This window comes from Hydractinia symbiolongicarpus, chromosome 11 (assembly GCF_029227915.1).
Source record: "Hydractinia symbiolongicarpus strain clone_291-10 chromosome 11, HSymV2.1, whole genome shotgun sequence".
NCBI classification, from domain to species: Eukaryota; Metazoa; Cnidaria; class Hydrozoa; order Anthoathecata; family Hydractiniidae; genus Hydractinia; species Hydractinia symbiolongicarpus.
Window position 1 is genome coordinate 7123676 of NC_079885.1, and position 23468 is coordinate 7147143.

The following is a 23468-nucleotide window of genomic DNA, read 5'->3' on the forward strand; positions in this document are numbered from 1 at the left end:
GCCGCTCTCTAATTTTTGGGACTGTCCGCTAATTGGAGAGAAAAAAAGACTATAGTTGCCATTTTGTGCAAAAAAGTTTATCCGCTAATCAGAGTGTCCGCTAAATTGAATGTCCGCTAATTAGAAAGTTTTTTTTATAGAACTTTGACCAGAAAACGGCTGGTGCATGGATAAAGTGTCTGCTAATCAGAGGTGTCTGCTAATTAGAAAGTTTTTTATGAGACTTTTACCAGAAAACGGCCGGTGTATGACCAAAGTGTCCGCTAATCAGAGTGTCCGCCTTTTAGAGTGTCCGTTAATTGGAGAGAATACTGAATATAAAACTACATCAACAACACACCATTATTTTTCCTGTAAAAAGCTAGCTACATAAATATCTCTAATCATTTCTGCAGAAAAACCAATTATAACATTTTATTTTATATTTTCAGAATAAAAAAACGCCTCTTCTTTTTGTTTTATTTTCCATCCAAGTTTCTTTCCCCGTCTGCGCACCAGTCAGAGGGGCTACCATTTTGTTTATAATTCGATGATACGGGCGACTCGTCTCACTCGGGGAATGTGTACAAATTTAAGCATAATTAGTGACAGTGAGGCTACCAATCATATTGCAAATGCGGGGACCAGGGCCTTCTTCTACGCGCCGTCCCTGATATCTAAAAAGCAAAAAGAGGTCCTGGGGACAAGGTTGGCGAGAATTAAGTTCCTTAGGTACCCACTAATTTAAAAAGAGAAATAGGCTGTAAAAGAAGTCAAATACAAGGACATAAAGCAGGCTACTGAATCGTTTTAACATAACCTGAGAAATTCCCATACCAGTGACTCTCAACAACAAAAATTAATGGCCAATACGAAATGTGTAGAGATCCATTTCCAGCGACTTAATGTCAACTGAACCTGTTTCGCAATCGAGTTAAGCCTCATTCTTTGTCTTTAAAAGCTTAAGCTCGGAACGGAAATAATAAGATTTGAGGAATTTTTGCCTTTTCACTATCACTAATATCAAAAGGTGGTTGACCGAAATAATAAATTTTCAGAGATGATAAACTTGTGCTTCGGCGAAACTTGAATGTTTTGCGGGGAAAAAATTTTGCGGTTGACGATTGATTTTACTATTTGCGGAAACATTCCGAGAAGTACCGATAGAAAAATAGACTTGCTACGAATATCAACATCTTTATAAAAAATATTACACACACGTAAATATTTTTGCAAACCTACTATTCACAATGTTAAAAACTAATAGAATATTTTATAGTATGAACCAGGCATTGCATAATTTAATTTACATTACATTTCTCTTGAAACAGCAGAAATCCATGCATAAATTACTCATTTAAAATATTGTTACGTGCAACTCCTCTCCGTTTACACGGTGGCCATATATTTTAGATCTTGCCAAAATCACAGAGAAAATAAAGAGTTACTTACCAAGCCTTCCCTAACAGATTCTTGTTGATTTTTTTATGCGAATATAAAAATATTTTAAAAGAAGGAAAAATACATGTCAGGATAAACAATTTTTGGTTTTTAGGAAGCATTTGTGCAAATTTTACGTCATTTAGGATATTTTAGGAAGGCCTCAATTTTTTATGTTACTTCGGATATTCTTAGGTGTGGCCACCCTGGTTAAGTTATTAATAGATTAGACGATGTGTGAGAACCCAAGTTAACGTTTTCATGGGGGGGAACAAACATTAATTACCCCTTTTCCATTCTGAAATATTTCAAAGTAAGTAAAACTATAAACAGGTCTTTACAGTGTTCTAAAACATATTGCACACGACTTACGACTTATGACGTTTCGGCTTTTTTAACTGTTCGTTACAGATTAAAAATTTTCAACATAAAGTGACTTGACAAAAAAGTGACTAAAATTTTGACCCTTTTCACAACCTTTCTAAAATTTTCTTAAATTTCCTGATATTTACTGACGGGGGAGCAATCTTACCTCACAAATTATGTACACAAGGTACATAATTTGTGAGGATTTAAATACAATTTCAATGAACTCCATTCATTAAAGCAGGCTGGTCGGTCGTATTGTTTAGTTTCTCCGAGAGTTGATTAGTTCCATTATATTGTTTATCAACTTCACTCGATAGCTTTTCTCGATCTTCCAGTTGTTTGTCCACGGCACCGGATAGTGCTTTTATAAACTGTTCCTGTGTCACCAACGTGAAAGCCTAATAAAATGAAATACAGTGAATTGAGGAATTTTAAATTGCGCATTCTGTGAAAGATTTATTAACAGGAAAAAAAACATTCACAAGAACAAGAGCAACAAAGCAGAAAAGACACATGAAAAGAAGAACTCGACAAATAACCGTAACTCCATCTACCTGCAAATACTGTGCGTACGCCAAAAACGGAAGCTTTCGTAGCGTTCTGCCGCTCAAACCATAACTTTTTCTATAAAATACAGAAAAAAACATAAGTTAATCTTAAAACAAATGCTTAGCAAGGTTAAGGAGATATGAGTTACAAAAATGAAAACAATTACCGATATACCTAGCTATATCTAACAGACGAAAACTGATCGAATTAGCTTCGTTTTCTTGAAACCTAAACACAACGAGCACGGTTGAACACGAAGAGCATGGTTAAACACGAAGAGCACGGTTAAACACGATGAGCACGGTTAAACACAACTTCAGCAATACACACGGATTTTGCAAGACCTTTTGGAAAAAAATTAGAATCAAAACAAACAAACAAATAAAGCAAACATTTACACCTACCTCATCATTTTTAAAGTCCTAAAATAAAAAAAGTCTTTACAAATTCTTATCAACATTTGTTAAATTAAATTTCACTAAAAAGTTTTTTATGTAACTTACCTCAAATCCGGCAGGTTTGACCTGCTAATGATTTGTTTCTAAACAAAAAAAAGAAAATCGTTACAGAAACACAGACGGTCTGCACGCACGCTTTTTCTTCTATACGAATATGCTTTACTAATTTTTAGAACAACAGAAAAATAAGAATAATGATCACCCTTCTTAGAAATTTGATATTTTTTTAAAAGAAACAAAAAAAAAACGTGTAGGGAACAAAATTGCAAAAATAAGTTTCTTCCAATTTAGGGAAACACAGAATATTGTGTTTCATGACTTTTCCACACAACCTTGTACATCGTTTATGCACATAAGGATAATTACATCGCGTTATTGTAAAACTTTTAGCTACCCCATTGATTCACATTAAATATTCTCTGATTTTCTGACATTCACACAAAACTCACCTTTTTTAACTCGTTGATACACGAATGGTATATAGTGAAGATAGCATGGACTGACGGAGGTCCGATGTATTGCTTTATATCAGCTCTGAAATAAAACAAATATTCTTACACTGTAAAGACAAGCAGATTTAAAGTATCCAGCTCGAAAGAAAGTGGTGACCCATCTGGCTTTGGATCCTATACACAGCTTAATGATGCGACATGCAATAGTCAGGTCTTCATTGGTTAGCATTTGAGTAGGACATTTATAAATTTTGGAGTGCATGATGTAAAACTTGAGAAATATTTTGTTACCTGTCAACAAATGCCAGATCTATAGCTCCTGTGATGTTTGACGTTGTTAATATTAACACGTTTGGGAATCTAAAATAAAAGGATTCCATAAACATATTAGTTTTGTTTTTTTTCAAAAATATTGACACTTCAAATTCTGAAATTATAAAATTTAGAATTTGTTTGCAGAAGAAAATTTTGCTGTGTTTTTTTAATTTTTTGCAGGAAAAAAATTTAATTTAACTTAAATTTTCTTCTATTTCCAAATAGTTTTTATAGCAGCAAAATTCTTAAACGCTATTTCTAATTGGCGCATTTCGCTAAAAAAATTGACTTTCGCGAATTTTCCAAAAAAAAAACAACAAAAACAGTAAAATTTTCTTCCACAAACATTCCTTCTTTCACTTTCCTTCCTTGGAGTAAAAGGTGGTGATGTAGAAAAGCTTTTTGATAAAGGTCAGAAGTAGCAAACCAACAATGGCACAAGGTCGCACAAGGTTGGAAAACAAGTGTGACTACACACAAAAATCACCAAAAACATGTCTACCTTTTAATCTGATCGATTTGAGTTAATAATGCATTCACAACACGAATAGCATCTGAAGGTTCTGTTCCTTTCATTGCGGCCGTTCTGGCAGCTGTTAGGCTTTCAACCTGAATAGAATATTTAAATTCTGTGAGTCATTGTAGCAATAGTAAACAATGGTGGGATTCACAGTTTTTAGTCCTAAATTGCTCTTTACGAAACAGCAGAATCAATTGTAACACACCTCGTCAATTAGAACACAAACCAGGGCACTTGGATCATCAATCAGTTCTTGTATACGTTGAAACATTTTCATTACAAGTTTGCCACTCTGAGAAGTAGAATGTTAATAAAATTATACAATGTTGCAATACGATATGCACCTTTGGTAAGGGCAAAAAAATTAGATATCATTATCAAAAACCATAAAAATCACATTTAATAACAAATAGCGCTGGCACATTAATTTTACCATAACAACATGCATATTTAAAATCAAACCTTTGATTCGCACAACAATACCAAAAGCTCTTTACAGTTAGAAAAGATTAATTTTAACTCCTGGCCCAATTTAAAAAATAATAATACAGGTAGTACAAACGCAATTTTTTACCTTTTTGGGCCTAAAAAGGTATTAAGGTGACAAAATCTAAGTTTTGCCGTCATTGTTATGTTAAGTATGTCGTTGTTGTTTACAGCACCATTTTTGTCAAAATCAAAGCAGGTTCAAATTCGGAAAAAATCTCTCAGGGCATATGTTACAAGGAAAAGGAAGTCATGCAAACTAGGGGGAAGAATAAAAATGAGGCAATAAAAATCTATATATAAAGCGATAAAAATCTATCTTTGCTATTTTAATAAATCAATGCCGATAAATTTGTAATAAACTGTTGAAGGTCGGAGTTGTGCTTTTGTAATCTACAAATGTGACTCTGTCCAAACATTTAGTTAACCTTTCGGAGGTAGCACACATCTATAGATAAATCAATGTCCTTCGAAAGTGATATGACTAAAAGCTAACAAAAACATACTTCTGAAAACCATTTAGAAAACAAACTATGACTATTGATTTCTATTAGTTGACCATATCGGAATCTAAAAAAAAAATTATATGTGTGTCATGTAATTGTAAAACAGTAAAGCATCATCTTGTCAGCCTTTCCTCATAACAACAAAACCACAAATAACATCACACAGAAGTGAGCTAACCTGTCAGATAACCGCATAGTAAGTTTTTGTGCAAGAGCTTTGCATAATGAAGTTTTTCCTGTTCCTGGTGGACCTGCAAAAGTAGAAATATACATATACAAGAGAAACAACAACAGAAAATATCACAAAGACATTGGTAATGCATTTAGTAACAATTAAACATAAACCCTAAGTTTGAAATAAACACTTGGCCACATATCATTCTTCAAGTTAAACAAGAAAATAATTGAACAACCAAAATGAAAACGTTACCATGCAGTAAAACCACTCTATTCCAAGATATTATATTGGCATCAATTCCTCTAAAAACAAAGAAAGTGTCATAATATGTTATTGGTAACTCACACTTAAACATGTATACACATCATAATAACCAAGAGATGTGCCTATAGATCAACTCAAGTTTCCAGTTAAGGAAAACTCATAGCAAAGAATTTCTTTAAAGAAAACAAAAAAATGTAAACCACAAGCAAGGTCGTTTTTTAGGCAGGATGAAAGGAAAAGGGTGTGGATGAGAAAGGGGTCATATTAGGAGTAGTAAAAGAAAAAGGGTGTGGGTAAGGAACGGGTGATGCAATGGGGTTCAGGGTTATACAAGGTGGTCACTTATTTTCCAAAAGTAAATTCCACCTTTTTCTGGGAATAATTTTGTTTGCTAAAAACAGAAATTTTAAAAAAGTAAACCGAACCTGGACGAAAAATAGATTTAGAAAAATTATTTTCCTAGAGTTTTTCGTATCGTTTAAAATTTCTCACAGTTTTTTCCATAAGCACATTCTATTTACAGAAGTTTCAAGGAGTTTCCAGTTGCAAAGTGGCTACCCTGAAGACATAAAATGTACAACTTGATGATTATAACTATAAATGTCAATGAAGCATGATGAATATGATAAAATAAAACAAGAAGTCAGGTGGACAAACAAGGGCCAAGATACACTTGTATATTAACATTAAAATATATTCTATATTATTGTTATGATTGTAATCATATTTTGGTACATATTTTAATGATTATAGGTATTACATAAGTGTATCCTTCCCTTTTAAAAAAACAGGGAAAAGGTACTATTAATTGTGATTATAAAGAAGTCCAGGGCGGCCACTCCTCTTTTGACTCAATTCCAGGAGTTTTTTGATTTTTCACTTTTTGAGGAGTGTATTGCGTTTCTAGGAGTAGTGGTCATTCTGCCAAACATTAACATAATTTTATTACCTGTCAGAGAATAATAATGTGGTAGCTGCATAATCAAGAAGCTAAATTGCAAAAAAAAAATTATTGAAAATAAGAAAACAAAGATTGCAAAAATATTGATTCTCCCAACCAAAGGTTGGCATAAAGTCACAGAACCATCATATATTTAGACACTTGATTGACCATAACAAAAACAGTATCCTAGAAAAGATTTTTAATTTACCTGTTTTTTAACATCAGAATCAAACACTAAATTCTCCCAAATACCTTGAAATTCTGCTAAAAAAGAGAAATACAAAAATGTTATGGAGGAGGTAATAAATTCCCACAAAAATCATCACTATGGCTGATTGCTAATGCACAATTATTTCCCTGCAACAACACATGTAAAAATATTTTTTATTAATCTATGATTTGAGTTATGGTATGAAAAAGAATGAAACATACAAGATGGTAACACCCAATGGTTAGCCGCAGAAATTTCTTCATCATCTTCTAATTCTTCACTAGCTGAGCCTTCAGTATGAAGTTGAAACACATGAATGTGCAACTTGGACTTTGCTTTGTCAATACTCTATAAATTGAAATTATTATTATTACTTCCTAAATTATACCTACAACTTGTACAAACGAAAAACCAGAAAGACCAACACTAATGCTTACTCAACTTGAATTAAAAATAAAAATTTATATCATCCGTCTTTATATATCTTGTGTCTTTATTAAAAGAATACCCAGGTCTAAACTTGATGCACATGAATGTTTTTTCATAAACAGAGGGTACAAAAACATTATACGCTTATGAAAAAATGGATAAGGTACTTATTCATTACATCACTACATTTTAGTTACTCCTAAATTGATATGCAAAGAAAAATTTGATTAAACATTTATCTAGGGCTGTTATAGAGACATATACAGCTGTAAACTTTTTACTTCTCCACTTACGTAATTTATTACAGAAGATTCTTCTGTATCACATACTGTTATATAGGCTACGTGTGTTGTTAAATACTCATTGTCATGGAATTCGGTGTAAGTCTCTCCATATTTAATTGGTAAAAACGAAAGAAACTCCAACACATGTTTTTCAATTTCTGCTGAACAAGCTACGCTAGAGAAAAAATAAATAAAAAAAAGCATTCATAGCATTAATTCCAATAACGAAAACAAAAACTAGAAAAACTTTCTAAATAGAAGGATATTCAAGACAAATAGCAACAAAAACAACAACAACAATAAAAACAACAACAACAACAACAAGATGTAGGACATCTTTATACACAGACAATTGTTGGTATTGATATTTTTCGTTTTTCAAGCTTTATCATTTTCATAAAACAATTCTACAAATCAAAAAACAAGACATAAAATCTAATATTCCTTGAAGACACATACCTATGTGGTTCTTGACAGACTTCGATGTGAACAATTTCATTTGATTGGGCTGGTAAAGCATCACTTAATTCTCCTACATGATCCATTTCTACTGTATATATTCTTTCTAACAAAGATTTTGTACCTATATTATTAAACTTTTTACTTAAAAATAAAAAAGAATTTAGTGAATAGACAATGACAACTTTTTTAAACAGTGTATTATTTAATTGTAAAAATGCAATATACATTACGTAAAAAGCCTAAACATATCAACGGCTGTTCCAACTTCATCCAAACTTGCACAGAAAACCTAAACTCATCATCCTACTTAACAATACACTAAATCTGTTACGGATATAGTGAATGTATCAAGTATGCCTTATTTGTTAGATTTTTGTTTTGTCGTTACGATACAACATCTATGTATTAGACTGGTGTCAACATATAAAATATGATTGGCGAATCGTATTTCAGTTTGAGGCCTAAGTACATTGAAACTGGTGGAAATAACTGACTTCATCTCCTGCCTGCTGACCTAGGGGCTATTCTAGATGAAATTTGACTAATTTTGCAAAGCTACACCAAATCACCTATTTTGAAATCAACAGAATGATGAGGTGATTAAAAATGCTTAAACACTAATATCTTTGTAACAGTATATATCAGAAGCACACGTTCCTATACTTATTTTGTCCAAAGTTTTATACTTTCACAATGGAGTAAATAAGTTTACGAATTCTAAAAATGTGTTTTTTACATAGAGTGCCATTAAGCATTTCATCAAATTATATCTCTGTAACTGTTTGCCTCGCTAATTATGCTGACTCTACCATGAGCTATTATTTATATGCACTGTTGTTGTTAAATACTGATACTGTAAAATCAAGAAGGTATAGGTACTTAGTTCAAGAAACTAGTAATAGTAGCTGAAATATTCATTTAGAAATAATAACAATAATCGTAAAACAAAAACTACAATACACTGCCATAAAATTAAAAATTGAACTACTAAAAAAAGAATTTGTATTGAAATTAAGGATCAAATGTTTTATTTGTGGTATTTAAATAATAGCACACAGAAAAGGTTTTTTAACATAGAAATTATAATTTTTTACTTATGATCGAAATTAATTGCCCGTACTGGATGTAATTAAACTAGCATGTTAAAATTTTATATAAATAGAACAAACTCAAATTGTTTTATTATTCATTTAATGTATATCTTTTCAAGAAAATGAAAACACACACACACATACTAAAGCTACTGTTAGAGCATAAACAAAAAAAAAATGAAATAAAAACTAGTTAAATTATTGTCCAGCTAAATGGAAGACATGCGTGTGCCTTTTTCCCCTATAATAAATCAACTTTTATAAACGCCCCACCTCCCCCCTCCTTATCCCTTCTTTTAAACTCACTCTCAAATAAACGCTCCCTAAAAATCAAACGCTCGGCGGTTATTAAAATCATTACGGTATTTCTACAATAGTTGCTATAACAAAACAGGCATAAACAAGGAATCAATGGCTAGTGAGCTACATTGCTTTCAGAGCATATCCTGAAAAGAAATTTCTCTTCTCTATAGGCAGTAAATTTTTGCAAACCACTCAAAATCGAAATAAACAAGCACTAAAAAATAGACATGTGTATGTGTATTTACATATGTGCACAGGCTGTCCATATTTAGTAAAATTGTGCAGTAATATAATATTAAATCTATTCATTTAGTCTTCAAAGGTTAGTGCTTCTACATCATCTGTGGCTCCACATAAACCAATCCCACCCAGACAAACCAGGGTGTTATCATCAAATACAACCACACTAGTGGAAAACCTTGGTGAGGGCATTTGGGCCAAAGTGAACCAAGTGTCAGTATTGGTATCATAGGCTTCAGTAACTCGATTAGGACCGTGTTCGCACATGCCACCAATTACAACAATGAAATCTTTGATCATTGCCAAGGATGTGTCAGCCCGTGCAAACGGAGCTGGTGTCATTTTTTCCCATTTCTCTTTTTCAGGATCATATTTTTCTGCTACAGTCTGAAAGTGTACTGGAGGTACCAAGCCATTTAATAAATAAATGTGATCTTTGTGTTGAATTGAATTACTAAAAATACGGTTCGATGGAATTGTTCTAGATGCCCCTTTTAAACTCCATGAAGCACTTTTAATATCGTAAATATCTGTGGACCTAACAGCCTCTTTGCCAGACCTTCCTCCAACAACAATTATCTTGTTATTAGTATGGAATGCTTTGCCAGCGTAACGGCATACACTTAATGGAGCCAACTCTTTCCAGTCCCCTTCACAGTTTTCCAAGACAAAGCAATCTTTTACTGCATCACCTTTATGATTTGAGCCTCCAAACATATATAAACTATTTTCTACAGCAATAACAATAGGATACATGGTTTTTGTTGTTTTTAGAGGTGGGAAAAGTTCCCAAGCTTGGGTGTTTGTATCAAACACATCTACTTCTTGAACAGGAACACCTTTATGTGTGTATCCTCCAATCAATGCAATTTTCTCCTTAATTTTTACCAATATAGGTGCACTACGGGCACGCGGTATAGGCGGTAACATTATCCATTTTTGATCTTGACGATCATAGACCTCAGCAGTATCAAGGGACATTCCAATATTCTCACCACAGCCTCCAAACACATAAATTTTGTTTTCACAACTAATGGCAGGAGCAGATCCTCTTGTTATAATCATTGGTTTCAGTCTGGTCCACGAGGCTTTAGGTGCTGCCATTTTTCCTTTGAACTAAATATATAATTAAGATGAAACAATTTTCATATTTTATGTTTCTTTAGGCTACTTAACAGGAATTCAGAAATTAGGCATTTTAGAAAGGGGTTCAATTACACTTGAAAAATTACCAACAAACACATGTAAGTGCAGCTTAAATGAAGAAAAAAAGTTAATAGTTGAGCATTTGACTGAAATATCATTATACATTATACTTTAAGGAAGTGTTTGTGGAAGAAACTTTTGCATTTTTTTACAGTTTTAGAAAGTTTATTTTTACTAAACAAAAAAATCTTGTACAACCACAATTCCTTTTCCCTTTAAAAAGTTTTGCAGTCAAATTACTTACTGTTTATACAGGGACAACAAAACACAGACCTGTCAAGAAATACATGAAAATGGACAAGTTTTCAAATTGACATTAAATAATTTAAATACAGATGATGACAACCCTGTGAGATACACGTAAAATACATTTTAAATATTATACAACAGAAAATTCAAGATCTCTTCGTCTGAGTGGCATTACACTTACATATTTTACTGGTTGTTGGCACATATTTAGACAGGTAAAACTGTTATTCAAGGATCCCTTAATTGAGAAAAAAGAAGTTGTTGTAAGTTTTGATTTTTTGTGCATTGTTTATTCAGAACTAAATTCTTATAGATAAAGTCATCTCAGTTTTTAATTAGGGGTAATAGACTAAAAATGGAATTTTTGGTCTATCACACTTTTATTGACTATTGACTATTTCAGACAAGACAAGGTCAGCCATCCATTACTGTTAACCCAACTGCAAAGTTAATCTACATGAAAAACTTATTTTAGCCAAGTTAGTTATTATGTCACTGAAAAATTTGTTTCCTCACAATGTTTTGTTGATACCCACAAAGCTTCTTTAAAGTTCAATGACAAAAGTAGATCTTAAATGTGTTTTTTTTAACATAGGATTGGAATAAAAACTTTTTATTTTAAAGTTGCAACCCTACAACAACAAAGACTGCCATTCTTGCATAGTTTGCTTTGGGCACACTTTCAGTCAAAAAACAGTCAAAAAATTGCTATGAAATTACTAAATTACTACGAAATCATATGGCCTAATTGGAAGATCCTTTAACAAGCGGTTTGCCTTGACTGCTTCCAATATGTAATTCTATGTTGATTTTTTAAAATAGAAGCCCATAAATCAAACAAAAAAATCTAACCTAAACATTACAATTTGTTTTTCAAACGTTATCACTGTTGAGAATGTAATGTTGGTGTCGATCCAGGCCAATTTCTATGTTAATTTGGGTGCAAACAGATAAAAAATAAGAAAACAAGTGGTCACTGCTAAGAGATTTTATAATTTGGCCTACAAATAACAACAAAATGGTAAAATGGCTTGAATTCACCCCATTGAATTATTACTTATATAAAATATCACACTCAAATGTAACAACTAACATGATTGTATATATATAATAACACATGAAGCAGTTTATTAAAAAAATTAATCTCCTAATTTAGCAAACATACTTCCATATAATTTCTTCTCTTTTTCAACTTGTTTTTTTAAAAGTTGTCGACAGTAATTAATCTGCTTTTTGGCTGCAGTATTATCAGGTTCGATTTTCAACAGATCTTCAAACGCTTTAATGGCTTTTTCATATTCTCGAAGGCCAATATTAGCTTCACCAAGACGAAAGTAACCCTTCACGTTCTTGCTGTCTAGCTTTAAAACTTTTTCAGATTTGATGCAAGCATTATGGAAGTCGCCAAGTTTCAAATAACAAAAGGCTGCATTCGATGTTGCAGCGATTTTAAAAGGTAAACCTCGTTTGTAATCACTATCTTCTTTATTAATTGTCACAAATTTTAATATTCTAGTGTACTGCTCATTGGCTTTAGCATACTCCTCCACTTTAATACATTTCAATGCCCTTTCTTTCAAGACTTGTGCTTTCTCAAGTTTCTGATCATAATCCATTTCGTATAGTTCTTTTGCTTTTTCAAAATTGAACAAACACACCTCATATTCAATTGCGTCAGCATTTGGTGGAATGTCAAACTTTTCACTGCCCTTTTCTTTAAAAGCATATTTTGCATTAATGAACACTCGTGCTTTCTCGTGCCGCTTCATTTTACACAGAGCTAACTCAATACCATCAATGATATCAACTTCATAACCGTCTCCAATAACAAATTCTACATCCCGTTCATCAAATAAACGTCCCTTGTATGACCCTCGCAAATGCACTTTCACGGAAGCATCCAAATTGGGTTTATTCAAGCTGTCACCTTCCTTTAAAATGCGCTTGGTAACTCCTTTATCAGATGTTACTTCTTCTTCATCCCAGGACACTAGTTCAATTTCAAATATTAACGTAGCTTTTTCTGGAATTTTTGGAGGAAAGCCTTTTTCACCATAACCATATTCTGGTGCTATCTTTAGCTCACATATTTCATTCTTATGCATGGTTGCAACACCTATTTCCCAGCCTTTAATCACTGTATTGTCGCCAAGAGAAAAAGAAAATAGTTTACCACGATCTCTGCTGGAATCAAAATTCTCTCCATTTTCAAGCCTTCCAACATAATGAACGTGCACTTTGCAACCAGATGAAGGCATGCCAGAGTCATTATTACCATGTCTTGTGATTGTTTTCAGGACACCGCCATCTTTGCTTGGTGAAATATCTTCAAATAATGCAGAATCCATTTCTGTTTTGTGTCTTAAAAGACTTCTACCAAATAGAATAGAAATATATTAGGTTATAGTGTTTCAATTTTGCAATACATGGCAGCTACTTTATGCAGTTATGCTTCGTATCGTCACTAGATTTAACTGATCAATCTTTGCTGACCATGGTGATCATTAGTGAAATTGTATGGACGTAAGGCTGCTTTAAAAGAGTCTTTAACCCTATTTGGTATTGGAGGGAGGGCATAAAGTATCATAGGGTAAATTTAATTTTGACAGCTTCTGAAATACTTGCCTAATTGTTATGAAACTTTGTGACTATTAATAGTCTAATGACTGGTATCTTTACCAAAATTTTTTTACCCTAATTGTTAATGTAACAAGTTAATAAGGAACATTATTCAGAACTACGATAGTAAACTCTATAAAATGGAAAATGTTACAAATTCTAATCTTATGATCAGATGATGTTGAACTTGGGTATGCCCCCCCCCCCCTCGTTAAAAATAGACCCCCATCTACATTTCATTTTGGATCTGAGAAAAGCCCAAACCTGCCATAATGGTAGGGAAGAGGTGCACATTATGTTTTCTTTACAATCTTTATTTATATATGAAATATATCAGAGTTTATTTTTAAAACATCGAATTTCTTACAAATTTTTTACAAATTTTATATCATGCAACATTATTTTGAAATATTTAATTTGTTAATACTCTATTCAATGAGTCATTGAGCATAAGATAAGTGTCAGACAACCTATAAGGATAGCCTATATGCATGGCAGGCTAAAACCTACATGTTTAGCATTTATTATATTGTAAGGCAAAACTGCCAGACATAATCCACATAGCGTATACCGACCAAATTCTGTGAACGTGATTCCACCTTCCTCTGTAACTTTCTCTTTTTACCGTCAACAATGGCAGGCTATGGCATGATATCCTTACGTCCATGACGTACCATATTACTATTTTTACCGGCACTGAAAAAGGAACACTTTAAGGAACAGACAGCCCAAACACCGCTTGGGTAGATCACACATGGAAAAATTTTTGCGGAGTGAGGGTATGACATGTTAATCTATTGTTATTTTTGTAATCATTCATTAAATACCAAACAAACCTATATTATTATGAAACTAGGCAGGCTGGAGAATATGTTTAAGAAAATTTTTTATTACCACGTGTGCTCTCCTCCACAGATCCCCTTTGTAATAAGCGTCACCAAGTTTTCCTAATGTCACGTCTGTTTTTTGAGCATCAGAAAAAGGTACATGACGATGTTTCAAGCAGCTACTAGCTCCCCCTGAGACAAGTATTGCAACCATTTTAATAATAAAATAGGCCTTAGAAATAATCCCAGTCGATCTCACATTGGGAAAAATACATCACAGAATTAAGACACAAATCACGAAAATAGGAAGTTTTTGACGGTTTCTTTCTCGCTCAGCCCTGTGCAAATGCCTGCCTTGTTTGCCAGCATTTTTGTAAAGTTGTTTTTAGGAATGGCTTATAGTCAAAGCTATAAAGTTATATGGCGAGAGGAGTTGCTAGAGCTGTTTGTTTAGATAACCGCGTAATTAGGACGGTATACGCTAGATAGATAGATGTGCATATTTTTAGCCTCACAAATATTGAAGATATACCTTGTCTAATATTTCCATGGCAACATCCAATGGCCCACAGAGATAGCTAGATAGATAGATGTGCATATTTTACATGGCTAGCCTCACAAATATCGAGGGATATACCCTGTCTATTATTTCCAGGAGGGGCCATGGCTTAGATGGAGAGTCCTAGAGTATTTAATGCTCTTTATGAGCTACGCAGATCCAATTAGGGCCCGCACTCTGCTAGACAACTCCCGGCAACATCCAACCAGTTTGGGATCTTTCCCCGATCGGGTGAGTGTCCTCTGATTGAGCAAACCACTCGATCGAGTGGGTCGGCACTGGCGGCAATTTTTCACAACCACCCGATTGAGTGAGTCATAACTGGCGAAAAATTTTTAGCTAGCTAAATACATAAACAAACAGAAGGTGCTTGGGAGAGACTTAGTTCTTGCCTAGCACCTAGTCAGCTTAAGCTCTATGTTAAAGATATCAATATTTCTCTACTATACTTTGTGTCAGATATGATAAAAAATATGCACATTTTTCTCTATATAGCTTGCTGTACTGGCTTCTTACTAAACTAATTCCAAGCACATGTCTATAAGACAACTAAAATGAGCTTCAGAGGCACAACACGTAGACTGAAAATATGCACCATGTAGTCAATCCAACTCAAGAAATCATCAATAGCATTGGAACGGCACGGTGAAATTTTTTTTTAATCGGTGAAACGGCGCAAAATAAGCTTATGACTTAATGTAAACAAAAATTATATTGCACTTTTGGCCAGCGGCTTGCCCTTTTAAAAAGCAATTTTAAGCAAGAAAAATACTCACCCGATTCAGGTAAGTCTCTCCCGATCGGGTGGTTGCGCACGCACTCGATTGGCCGATTTACCCCAATCTGGGTACAGTCACCCGATCGGGGAAAGATCCAGTACTGCCAACAGCCCACATAATGTGCCATCTCCCCAATTACCCTCACATGGCTTGGGTTAACCCGGAGCTATGGTAACATTCACTCGCCCATGTTGAATCGCCGTCAAGAGGAATCAAACCCCGGTCTCCCGCACAGAGTACGAGAGCTATAACCACTAATCGATGGTGCCATTGTGGCCATCTACCAACATGAGGGTGCAGATAAGCCGTAAAAAGTGCGGGCGTTTTCGGGCGATTTCGGCGTTTTGAAAAAAATTCAAGTATTCGCCCGAAAAAACCCGCATAGGCCCGAACAATGCCGAAAAACAAAAAAGACAGACACTAATATGATTCATAAAAACTATAAAAATTAAAATAAACTTACTATGTGGTAGCAAAGTTCTTAAAAGAACTGTTTTTGATGGTTTTTGATAAAGTTTACTTTATAAATAACTTATATATAAACTTTATTAACTCCTTTCTCTTCTAGCGCCTTCTTCCCAACTATCGTCCGCATGGTTTGTTACAAGGAATTGCATTTCGGGAATGTTCCGGGCGAGCTCGGGAAAGTGCGGGCGGTTTCGGGGGACAACAGCCAATTTTATTCGAAAAGTCGCCCGAACTCGCCCGTATATATGCGGGCGTTTGCGGCTTATCGGCACCCTCTTCTAACAACTTTTTTAACATAGCTTTGGTTAACCCCAGGGTATGGTAACATTTACTCGCCCATATTGAATCGCCACTAAGGGGAATCGAACCGCAATCCCCTGCAAAAAATACAAGAGTTGTAACCCTAAGCTACACAGGCACCACAAATTTTAAAAATAACAGAGTGTTGCGTTGTAAATGTTTTTTATTTCAAATTTAAACTAAGAGGATGATTACAAGATACCTAAGTGAAATTAAGCTGAAGTTAGATTCCACATGAGACTGAAAAGTAGGATTGTTTTGTTTACACAGTATTTAAATTGGCAGCTTTACTTTTGCTTTAAATAAAGTAAAGCATGTGGGATATATATTCATTATGGGGGAAAAACCTAGCCAGCTAGCTAGCTCTAAATTCTGAGTACCTTTACTAAGCTTTTATTTGCCTAGCTACTAGAAAAGGGACGGTTATTAAAATACAGATAATTTATTATTGTTGGACAAAATTAAAGCAAGGCAAACACAACATGCTACTAGTCAGCGTCTTCTCTTCTTGATTCCCTAACTGACCATCATTGATTTTGCACCGTCCCTAGCATTTATTACGTGTCGAAGTAGATAAAAGCCAATAGAAGGAGCGAAAAAACAATACTTAGCTTCTTTGGTACTGCGGCATATATCGGCGCGAAAGTGAAAGTCAACAACATAAACAAAATTAAAAATCAACCAGCTCCTGCAGTTCTGGCTCGTCAGCCTATCTGAAAATACCTAGCTACAATCTTCAACATTGTAAAATTGGATATTGATCTTTTGCAGCACAAGTTCTTCCCCTTCCTGTCTCCTTAATAGTGCTGGGAAACCCACAATTAAACTACACTGTACTCTTGTGTCCAAGATGCTACTGGGTCATCTAGCTAGTATTTCTTATATTATATACTTTTTGCTTTGTTACTTACAATTCCAATAGTACATGACTCTTATACACTTAGTCGTCTTTATTCTTGTTCTAACCTTACGACGTTAAGAGGGCTTTCATAGATGAATTCCAGCATGACATTAGTTGTTAACTTTTCCCAGTAAAACTCTTGGGCTCTGGCATTTGCGTGGCAGAAAAAAAGATGTACAGATTTGGTAAAGTAAGTTCTTTACCTGCAGATTTTTTTCACATAACATCGTTTGGGGTTTTAAACTATTATTGAGTGTAGTGTAGATTAATGCCTTCTGATTTATTTGAATTAATTTATAAATTCCTAACAATTCTTTGAGAGATGAAATGGATTGAAAATAACTATGCTTCATCTAGCGCCCCTTTTTTCCTGCCACGCAGATGCCAAAGCTGAAAGAGTTTACCGCTGAAAATGTAAACAAAGAAATTTATCTATTGGCTAAACTTAAGAATGTGCATTATGTAAGGTAGGTAGCTAAGATAAGATAAACTGTAGAGAAACTAATAATTTAAAATAAAACTGCAACACAGATGCACACCTAATCACAATGTCTTTGTATGTGTGTGGAAGCATTTATTACAAAGCTCAAAAATTCTTGTTCTTAACAAGTGCATATCTGCAAAATTAACTCCATTACAGCTTTTATACGAGCCTTGAAAGTTTTAATTCTTTATATATATGAGTATTTGCATTACATATTTTGTGTAATATTTAATTGTATGGTTGTGAAGCAACAACAAAGATGACGACAGGCTATGTATGGAAGTATATTTCTTTTGCTTTGTGTTAAGACTACACTTGAGTTTGGGGAGAGGGGAGGATGTGAGATTCAGTATCATGGACCCCTGAACCAGATGTATCTGTTAACATCCTTACCCATAAGACGCAGCTCTAGAAACACTTGCGTCTCTCTTGAAACGCTAACTCACCTAGTCTCGTGGAAACATATATATATCTGAGCGACTCTCATGGAATCGCCTACATCTCAACAAATCCCATGGAAAGGCCTGCTGCTATTGCGTATCTTGTAGAAACGCTACTCATTCGCATCCTATTTGGCTGGTAAAGGAAGCCAAATAGGATGCTTGTCATCAGTGCTTTTACGACTTGGCAAAATGAAACGATTTTGACACAATTTGGAAAAGTTCTAAAAGGATATGTTACGATTGTCAAAGTATCATTTGTGAGATGTACAGGTTTTATGATGTATCTTTAAAACGAAAAAATAATGTTGAACCAATTTAACTTGTTAAACGTAAATAATATGTTTGAAAAATTTGCCATATTTCGTTCTAAAATGACAAGAACGCCTTCCTTCGAAGCTTGAATATCTCTGTATTTTGTTCTATAATTTCAAAAAAACGACGCTACAACACTTAGTGGCAGTATTCTGTTTTAAATTGAAAAAAAACTGCCTTTTTTAAAGCTTAAATATCGACATATTTCGTACTATAATTTTTGAAAACATGACACTAGGAAACTTATTGTCACAGTATTTCGTTCTAAATTAAAAAGAATGTGTTTCTTTGAAGTTTAAACTCACACAGTAAAAACTCAAATATGCAGTAAACAGTTCTATTAGCAAGAATACTTAAAACAACAACAAATAAATACAAAGAGCACCAAGCATACACAAAAACAACTAATTATATACAACGATAAATGAGTGAGCGTACTACTATATAAAGACGAAGTAGCTAATATAAAGCTGAGTCTATATTACAAATATATACATAGTAGGTAATGCGAATATCCAAATCCAAATGTATGTTAAATTGTAAATTAGGAATGTGTGGTAAGGTGCAATGCCATGATACGCTGGGCGGACAGACGCTGAGATAGTAGCATGTGTAGGTAGAGAAACAAGAATGGAGATGGAATCTAGTGGAACCCCCGCTTCCAGTGCATATGTGGCATTACCCTGTCGAAATAAGTGAGTCCCATATAGGTTGGCAGGAACCTCAAGCTCTGTCAAAACTTTCTTAATACAGGCCATAAAAGATTGATAGGTAAAAATACTAGTAGCAAATGAGGCAGAGTCATGCCAGCATAATGCTTGAAAGTTAGCTGGTACATCAGGTGTAAGAGAAAACGTGTGAGCGACAGCAGAAACTGGGCACAAAGGTGACGATGGAATAGCCACCAGCGGAACAGTAATAGTACGCTGTCCAAACTGGATGGTTTTACTCCAGCGAACTGGTATCAACAACTATGAATGGGATAAAACAAAATCAGACCTAGTAAAGTTGATGTGAGCATTGAAGGCAGCTGACGATGTACAGTACAGTCCAGATGTAAGCGTACGCGTACGCTCAACTTGCAAAAATAATTGCTTTCATTAAAAAAAACAATAGGATAGCAAGTTCCTTTCAAATTGCGCGAAAATAATTGCTTCGTGTCATAGCAAGAAACATTGTTTAAAAACAATACTCTGCGCGAGAACAAATTAAACGCGAAGGCCATTGAATTTTTATTTTTTTTCAACAAAACTAATTATAGTAACGCGATTTTAATCTCGATTTATTTAAAAAACACCAGCTCTTTTAAAAAACAACAAATCCAATGATCTAAATATTTAAAAAAAACTAATGCTACTTTTAAAACTTTTAGTAATATTTTAGTAATAATCTTTATCGTCGAAACATATTTTTTAACATGCGAAACTTTTAAAAGTTCTTTTTATAAAAAGCAACGTTTAGCAACGCAAACGGAAAAACCCTACGTTCGGGACTTTTTCCTTCACGATAAGATTTCGAAAACAAATTAAATTTTAATAATAATAATAAAAATCTAAAAATATAACTTTTGAAATGCGATCTAAAAAACATTTCTATCGCCGTTTTTCGTTTTTAAACTTTTAAAATACGATCTAAAAAAACATTTCTATCGCCGCTTTTCGATTTAAAACTTTTAAAATGTGATCTAAAAAAACATTTCTATCGCCGCTTTTCGATATTAAACTTTTAAAATGCGATCCAAAAAAACATTTCTATCGCCGTTTCTCGTTCTTAAACTTTTAAAATGCGATCTAAAAAAATATTTCTATCGCCGGTTTTCGTTTTTAAACTTTTAAAATGCGATCTAAAAAAACATTTCTATCGCCGCTTTTGGATTTAAAACTTTTAAAATACGATCTAAAAAAACATTTCTCTCGCCGTTTCTCGTTTTTAAACTTTTAAAATGCGATCTAAAGAACATTTCTATCGCCGTTTTTCGTTTTTAAACTTTTAAAATTCGATCTAAAAAAACATTTCTATCACTGTTTTTCGTTTTTAAACTTTTAAAATGCGATCTAAAAAACATTTCTATAGCCGCTTTTCGATTTTAAACTTAAAGTTTCAATATTTGTTAAAATATAATAATTTCTATCGCTTAAACGCTTTATTTAACCCGCGCAACCAACAATGCCTTCTCGCTAGTTTATTTAGTTTCCACGCAAAACTTTTGTTTAATAAAAATATTAAACAATGGCTCTTCGTGTCACATTGATAGAGTTGATAACATTTGCAATTATGCTATTGGGAATACTTATGTTAACACTATTTAACAATAGTTATGCGCAGTTATAATAAGCTATTTTTTCTTCAATAATCTTTTGTTTATTATGCGCAAGTTAATGACTTACAAGACTCGCAAGATAATTAATAAGAACAAAAGACAAACAACTACCGCCTCCGAGAAAAAGGTGTGAAACTTGGGCGTATGCGTACGCTTACATCTGGACTGGACTGTAGGTAGCAGGTGAGACTTGCGAAAATAGGCCAAAAAAGGATACAAGGCAAATAACCCAAAATAAGGCATGCTTACTGGAATTGAGATTTAAACGAGACTGGATACCAAGTCACTTAAAATACTGCTACATTTCATCCTAACATAAAAGAAAACGTCCCTACGAAATTAAGTATTCTATTAAGTGTTCTATAATGACAAAAAAACGTTCTTACGAAGCCTAAATATTGCCTTATTTCCTTTTAAAGTGTTGAGGAAACGACCTTTCGAAGCTTAAACATTGCTGTAATACTTTCTAAAATGTTGAGAAAACAGCTCTTCCAAGCTTAAATATTGTCGTAATTCATTCTATAATGACAAGAAACGACCCCACAAAACCTAAATATTGCCAGAATTCATTTTAAAATGATAAGAAGACGTCCCTACAGACCCTAAATATTTGTTATAAAATGAGGAGAGACATCCCTATATGCAAATATCGCCATAATTTGTTATATAATGACGAGAAAACGACCCTACGAAGCTTAAATATCACCATATTCCATTCTAAATTAATTTAATTGATCAAGTAAAAAAATGCACAAAAAAATGTATGTATTTCATGGTTTAATACATACATTACTGTACATTTCACACATTATGTTTTCAGGTTTTGTCTTGCTTTGTTTTATTGTTTGAGTACTATTTATCTAACGCTTTTCTAAAGTAAAAAAATCTTTAAATTCTTAACCAAGATTTACATGTCACACAACACTAGGTAATAATGCCAAGAAACAGTACTATAAGATACACATGGATTTTAGTATAGTAGTATGAAGTATAGTAGTTGGCAAAAAAAATGCCACGATTAAAAACGGTTGGTGTTATTATGAAGAATGTAAGATATAAAGAACATTAAAGTCAGCCCTTTCCTTCATGCTGACACTTTTATGCTCGACTGGTGCATTACACTGAGACTCGAACGAAAGAGGGAAGACCATTTGGAACCATGCCACAAGTCAGTCAGACTTCATTGTCACAGAGAATACTGCAAGAAGAGTGTGCACCCATGCAAGTTAAATATAACTAGAACATGGGAGAGGTTAGGTGTCCTGTACCTTATATAGCTTTCAGACGAATGTTCTTGTGATGTAATAATACCAAAGAAAAAACACGTTCAATAAAGTTTAAAAAATCTTTTTAAAAGGGGAAAGAGAAATCAAATATGTTTAGCAATAATAATCGAAAAAATTGTATATCATATTAAAAAAAGTCCACATGACACAGCAGGCAGTCAGCCCTGGCCTCCGTTTTATGAGTAGAGATGTTCTGCGAAGACTCTAACAATTGAGTCCCCTGTACAGTTTTGCTTTGCATTGAACTGTGCCTGTGACAAGCATTTTCGAAGCATGTCACCGGCGACTTCTGCGATATTCAACTTAATGATGCCCTGACCTTCATTTTGTAAATAGCACATGTACAACTTACTTCCTAATCAGTTTATCTTAAAACATATAGAGAGCTAGTTGGGACAGAACTATTAACTTAAAAAGTACACCATCACGAAGGTAGGTCAATAGGAATTGTATTTCATTTCCATTTGTCATCGTCTTAAGGAGATCAATACAATGTTCAGGCCATTTCGTGAGAGGCGTGCGATCGCACGCGCACGCCCCCACACACATGCAGATTTGTTTAGGCGTGGGATTCATCGCACGCGCAAAACGTTGCTGTAATTAAAAATTATTGTATTTATAACAAAGAAAATTTATTAAATAAACCTTAAAAATAAACGATCATTCTTTTACTGAACTCACAATAGATCGCACATGAGCAGTCTTTACCAAATGTTTATAATGTGAATTTAATTGCTACCATTTACCAGCTACCAGGCTATATTGAGGCTTTGAGAGTTTCATTTTAATGATTTTATAAAATAATGCAACAATATTTTAATCTTTGTAAGGTCGCCTTTTGGAGAATTTAAAAGAAATTCAGCATTATTTAAGTTGAAATAACTAAAAGATAATATAATTAATAAGAAAAAAAACTTTAATAACAAAATTATTTTTTTAGATAATAATTTTTATGATTCATCAAAGGTTTATTAAATATTATTATTAGTGGCCGTTCGACTTTCCATAATTTAATTTAATTTAAATATCTGTTTGCCCCACAAGTAATAACAAAGTTTAATTAACGAGTCTGCTTACGACTTCTTCGTATTTGGGTTGAAATTCCTTGCCATACATTGTTGGAACTTGCACTTTGTATGTTCCTTACACCAAAACAGCAGCCCCTGTGCGGTGTACAGGGGTAAAGGAATTGTTTTTGTAAAAAATTTTTTTTTTTGATTGCACGCCCTTTGCACG

The 23468-nt window shown here is 33.7% G+C and overlaps 3 protein-coding genes across 4 annotated transcripts; all 3 read right to left on the reverse strand.

Annotated features, from left to right (window-relative positions):
• Positions 1–1160: 1160 nt before the first annotated feature.
• LOC130614477 (pachytene checkpoint protein 2 homolog) lies at positions 1161–9545 on the reverse strand. 2 transcript variants are annotated; one of them, XM_057435908.1, is made up of 17 exons: positions 7843–9545; positions 7393–7553; positions 6892–7018; positions 6668–6723; positions 6466–6506; positions 5505–5554; positions 5253–5325; positions 5075–5138; positions 4288–4374; positions 4065–4171; positions 3539–3607; positions 3245–3329; positions 2841–2878; positions 2742–2759; positions 2512–2565; positions 2343–2412; positions 1161–2186 (listed from the first exon to the last, which is right to left on the reverse strand). In XM_057435908.1, the coding sequence occupies exons 1-17, from the start codon at positions 7901–7903 to the stop codon at positions 2004–2006; spliced, it is 1344 nt and encodes a 447-aa protein (XP_057291891.1). In that variant the 5' UTR covers positions 7904–9545; the 3' UTR covers positions 1161–2003. The 2 variants fall into 2 exon arrangements, with proteins under 2 accessions (XP_057291891.1, XP_057291890.1); XM_057435907.1 differs by having other exon boundaries at positions 7393–7558.
• Positions 9546–9548: 3 nt separating this feature from the next.
• Positions 9549–10544, reverse strand: LOC130613387 (kelch domain-containing protein 8A-like). Its single transcript, XM_057434740.1, has one exon. It carries the CDS (start codon positions 10542–10544, stop codon positions 9549–9551), a length of 996 nt encoding a protein of 331 aa, XP_057290723.1.
• Positions 10361–14149, reverse strand: LOC130614479 (peptidyl-prolyl cis-trans isomerase FKBP5-like). Its single transcript, XM_057435909.1, has 3 exons — positions 14129–14149; positions 12100–13307; positions 10361–10595 (listed from the first exon to the last, which is right to left on the reverse strand). Exons 2-3 carry the CDS (start codon positions 13280–13282, stop codon positions 10570–10572), a joined length of 1209 nt encoding a protein of 402 aa, XP_057291892.1. The 5' UTR covers positions 13283–13307; positions 14129–14149; the 3' UTR covers positions 10361–10569.
• Positions 14150–23468: the final 9319 nt, after the last annotated feature.

Excerpts from the sequence above, each read along its gene's own strand:
- LOC130614477 (XM_057435907.1), bottom strand. The coding sequence starts at position 8,072 with ATGTATATTGCATTTTTACAATTAAATAATACACTGTTTAAAAAAGTT. Across the intron at positions 6,507-6,667 it reads ATTCTGATGTTAAAAAACAG|CTTCTTGATTATGCAGCTAC; the intron begins GTAAATTAAAAA and ends TTTGCAATTTAG. Across the intron at positions 4,375-5,074 it reads TTTCTAAATGGTTTTCAGAA|AGTGGCAAACTTGTAATGAA; the intron begins GTATGTTTTTGT and ends TCTACTTCTCAG.
- LOC130613387 (XM_057434740.1), bottom strand. The coding sequence starts at position 10,544 with ATGATTATAACAAGAGGATCTGCTCCTGCCATTAGTTGTGAAAACAAA.
- LOC130614479 (XM_057435909.1), bottom strand. The coding sequence starts at position 13,282 with ATGGATTCTGCATTATTTGAAGATATTTCACCAAGCAAAGATGGCGGT. Across the intron at positions 10,596-12,099 it reads AGAGAAGAAATTATATGGAA|TTCAAAGGAAAAATGGCAGC; the intron begins GTATGTTTGCTA and ends TTATATATTTAG.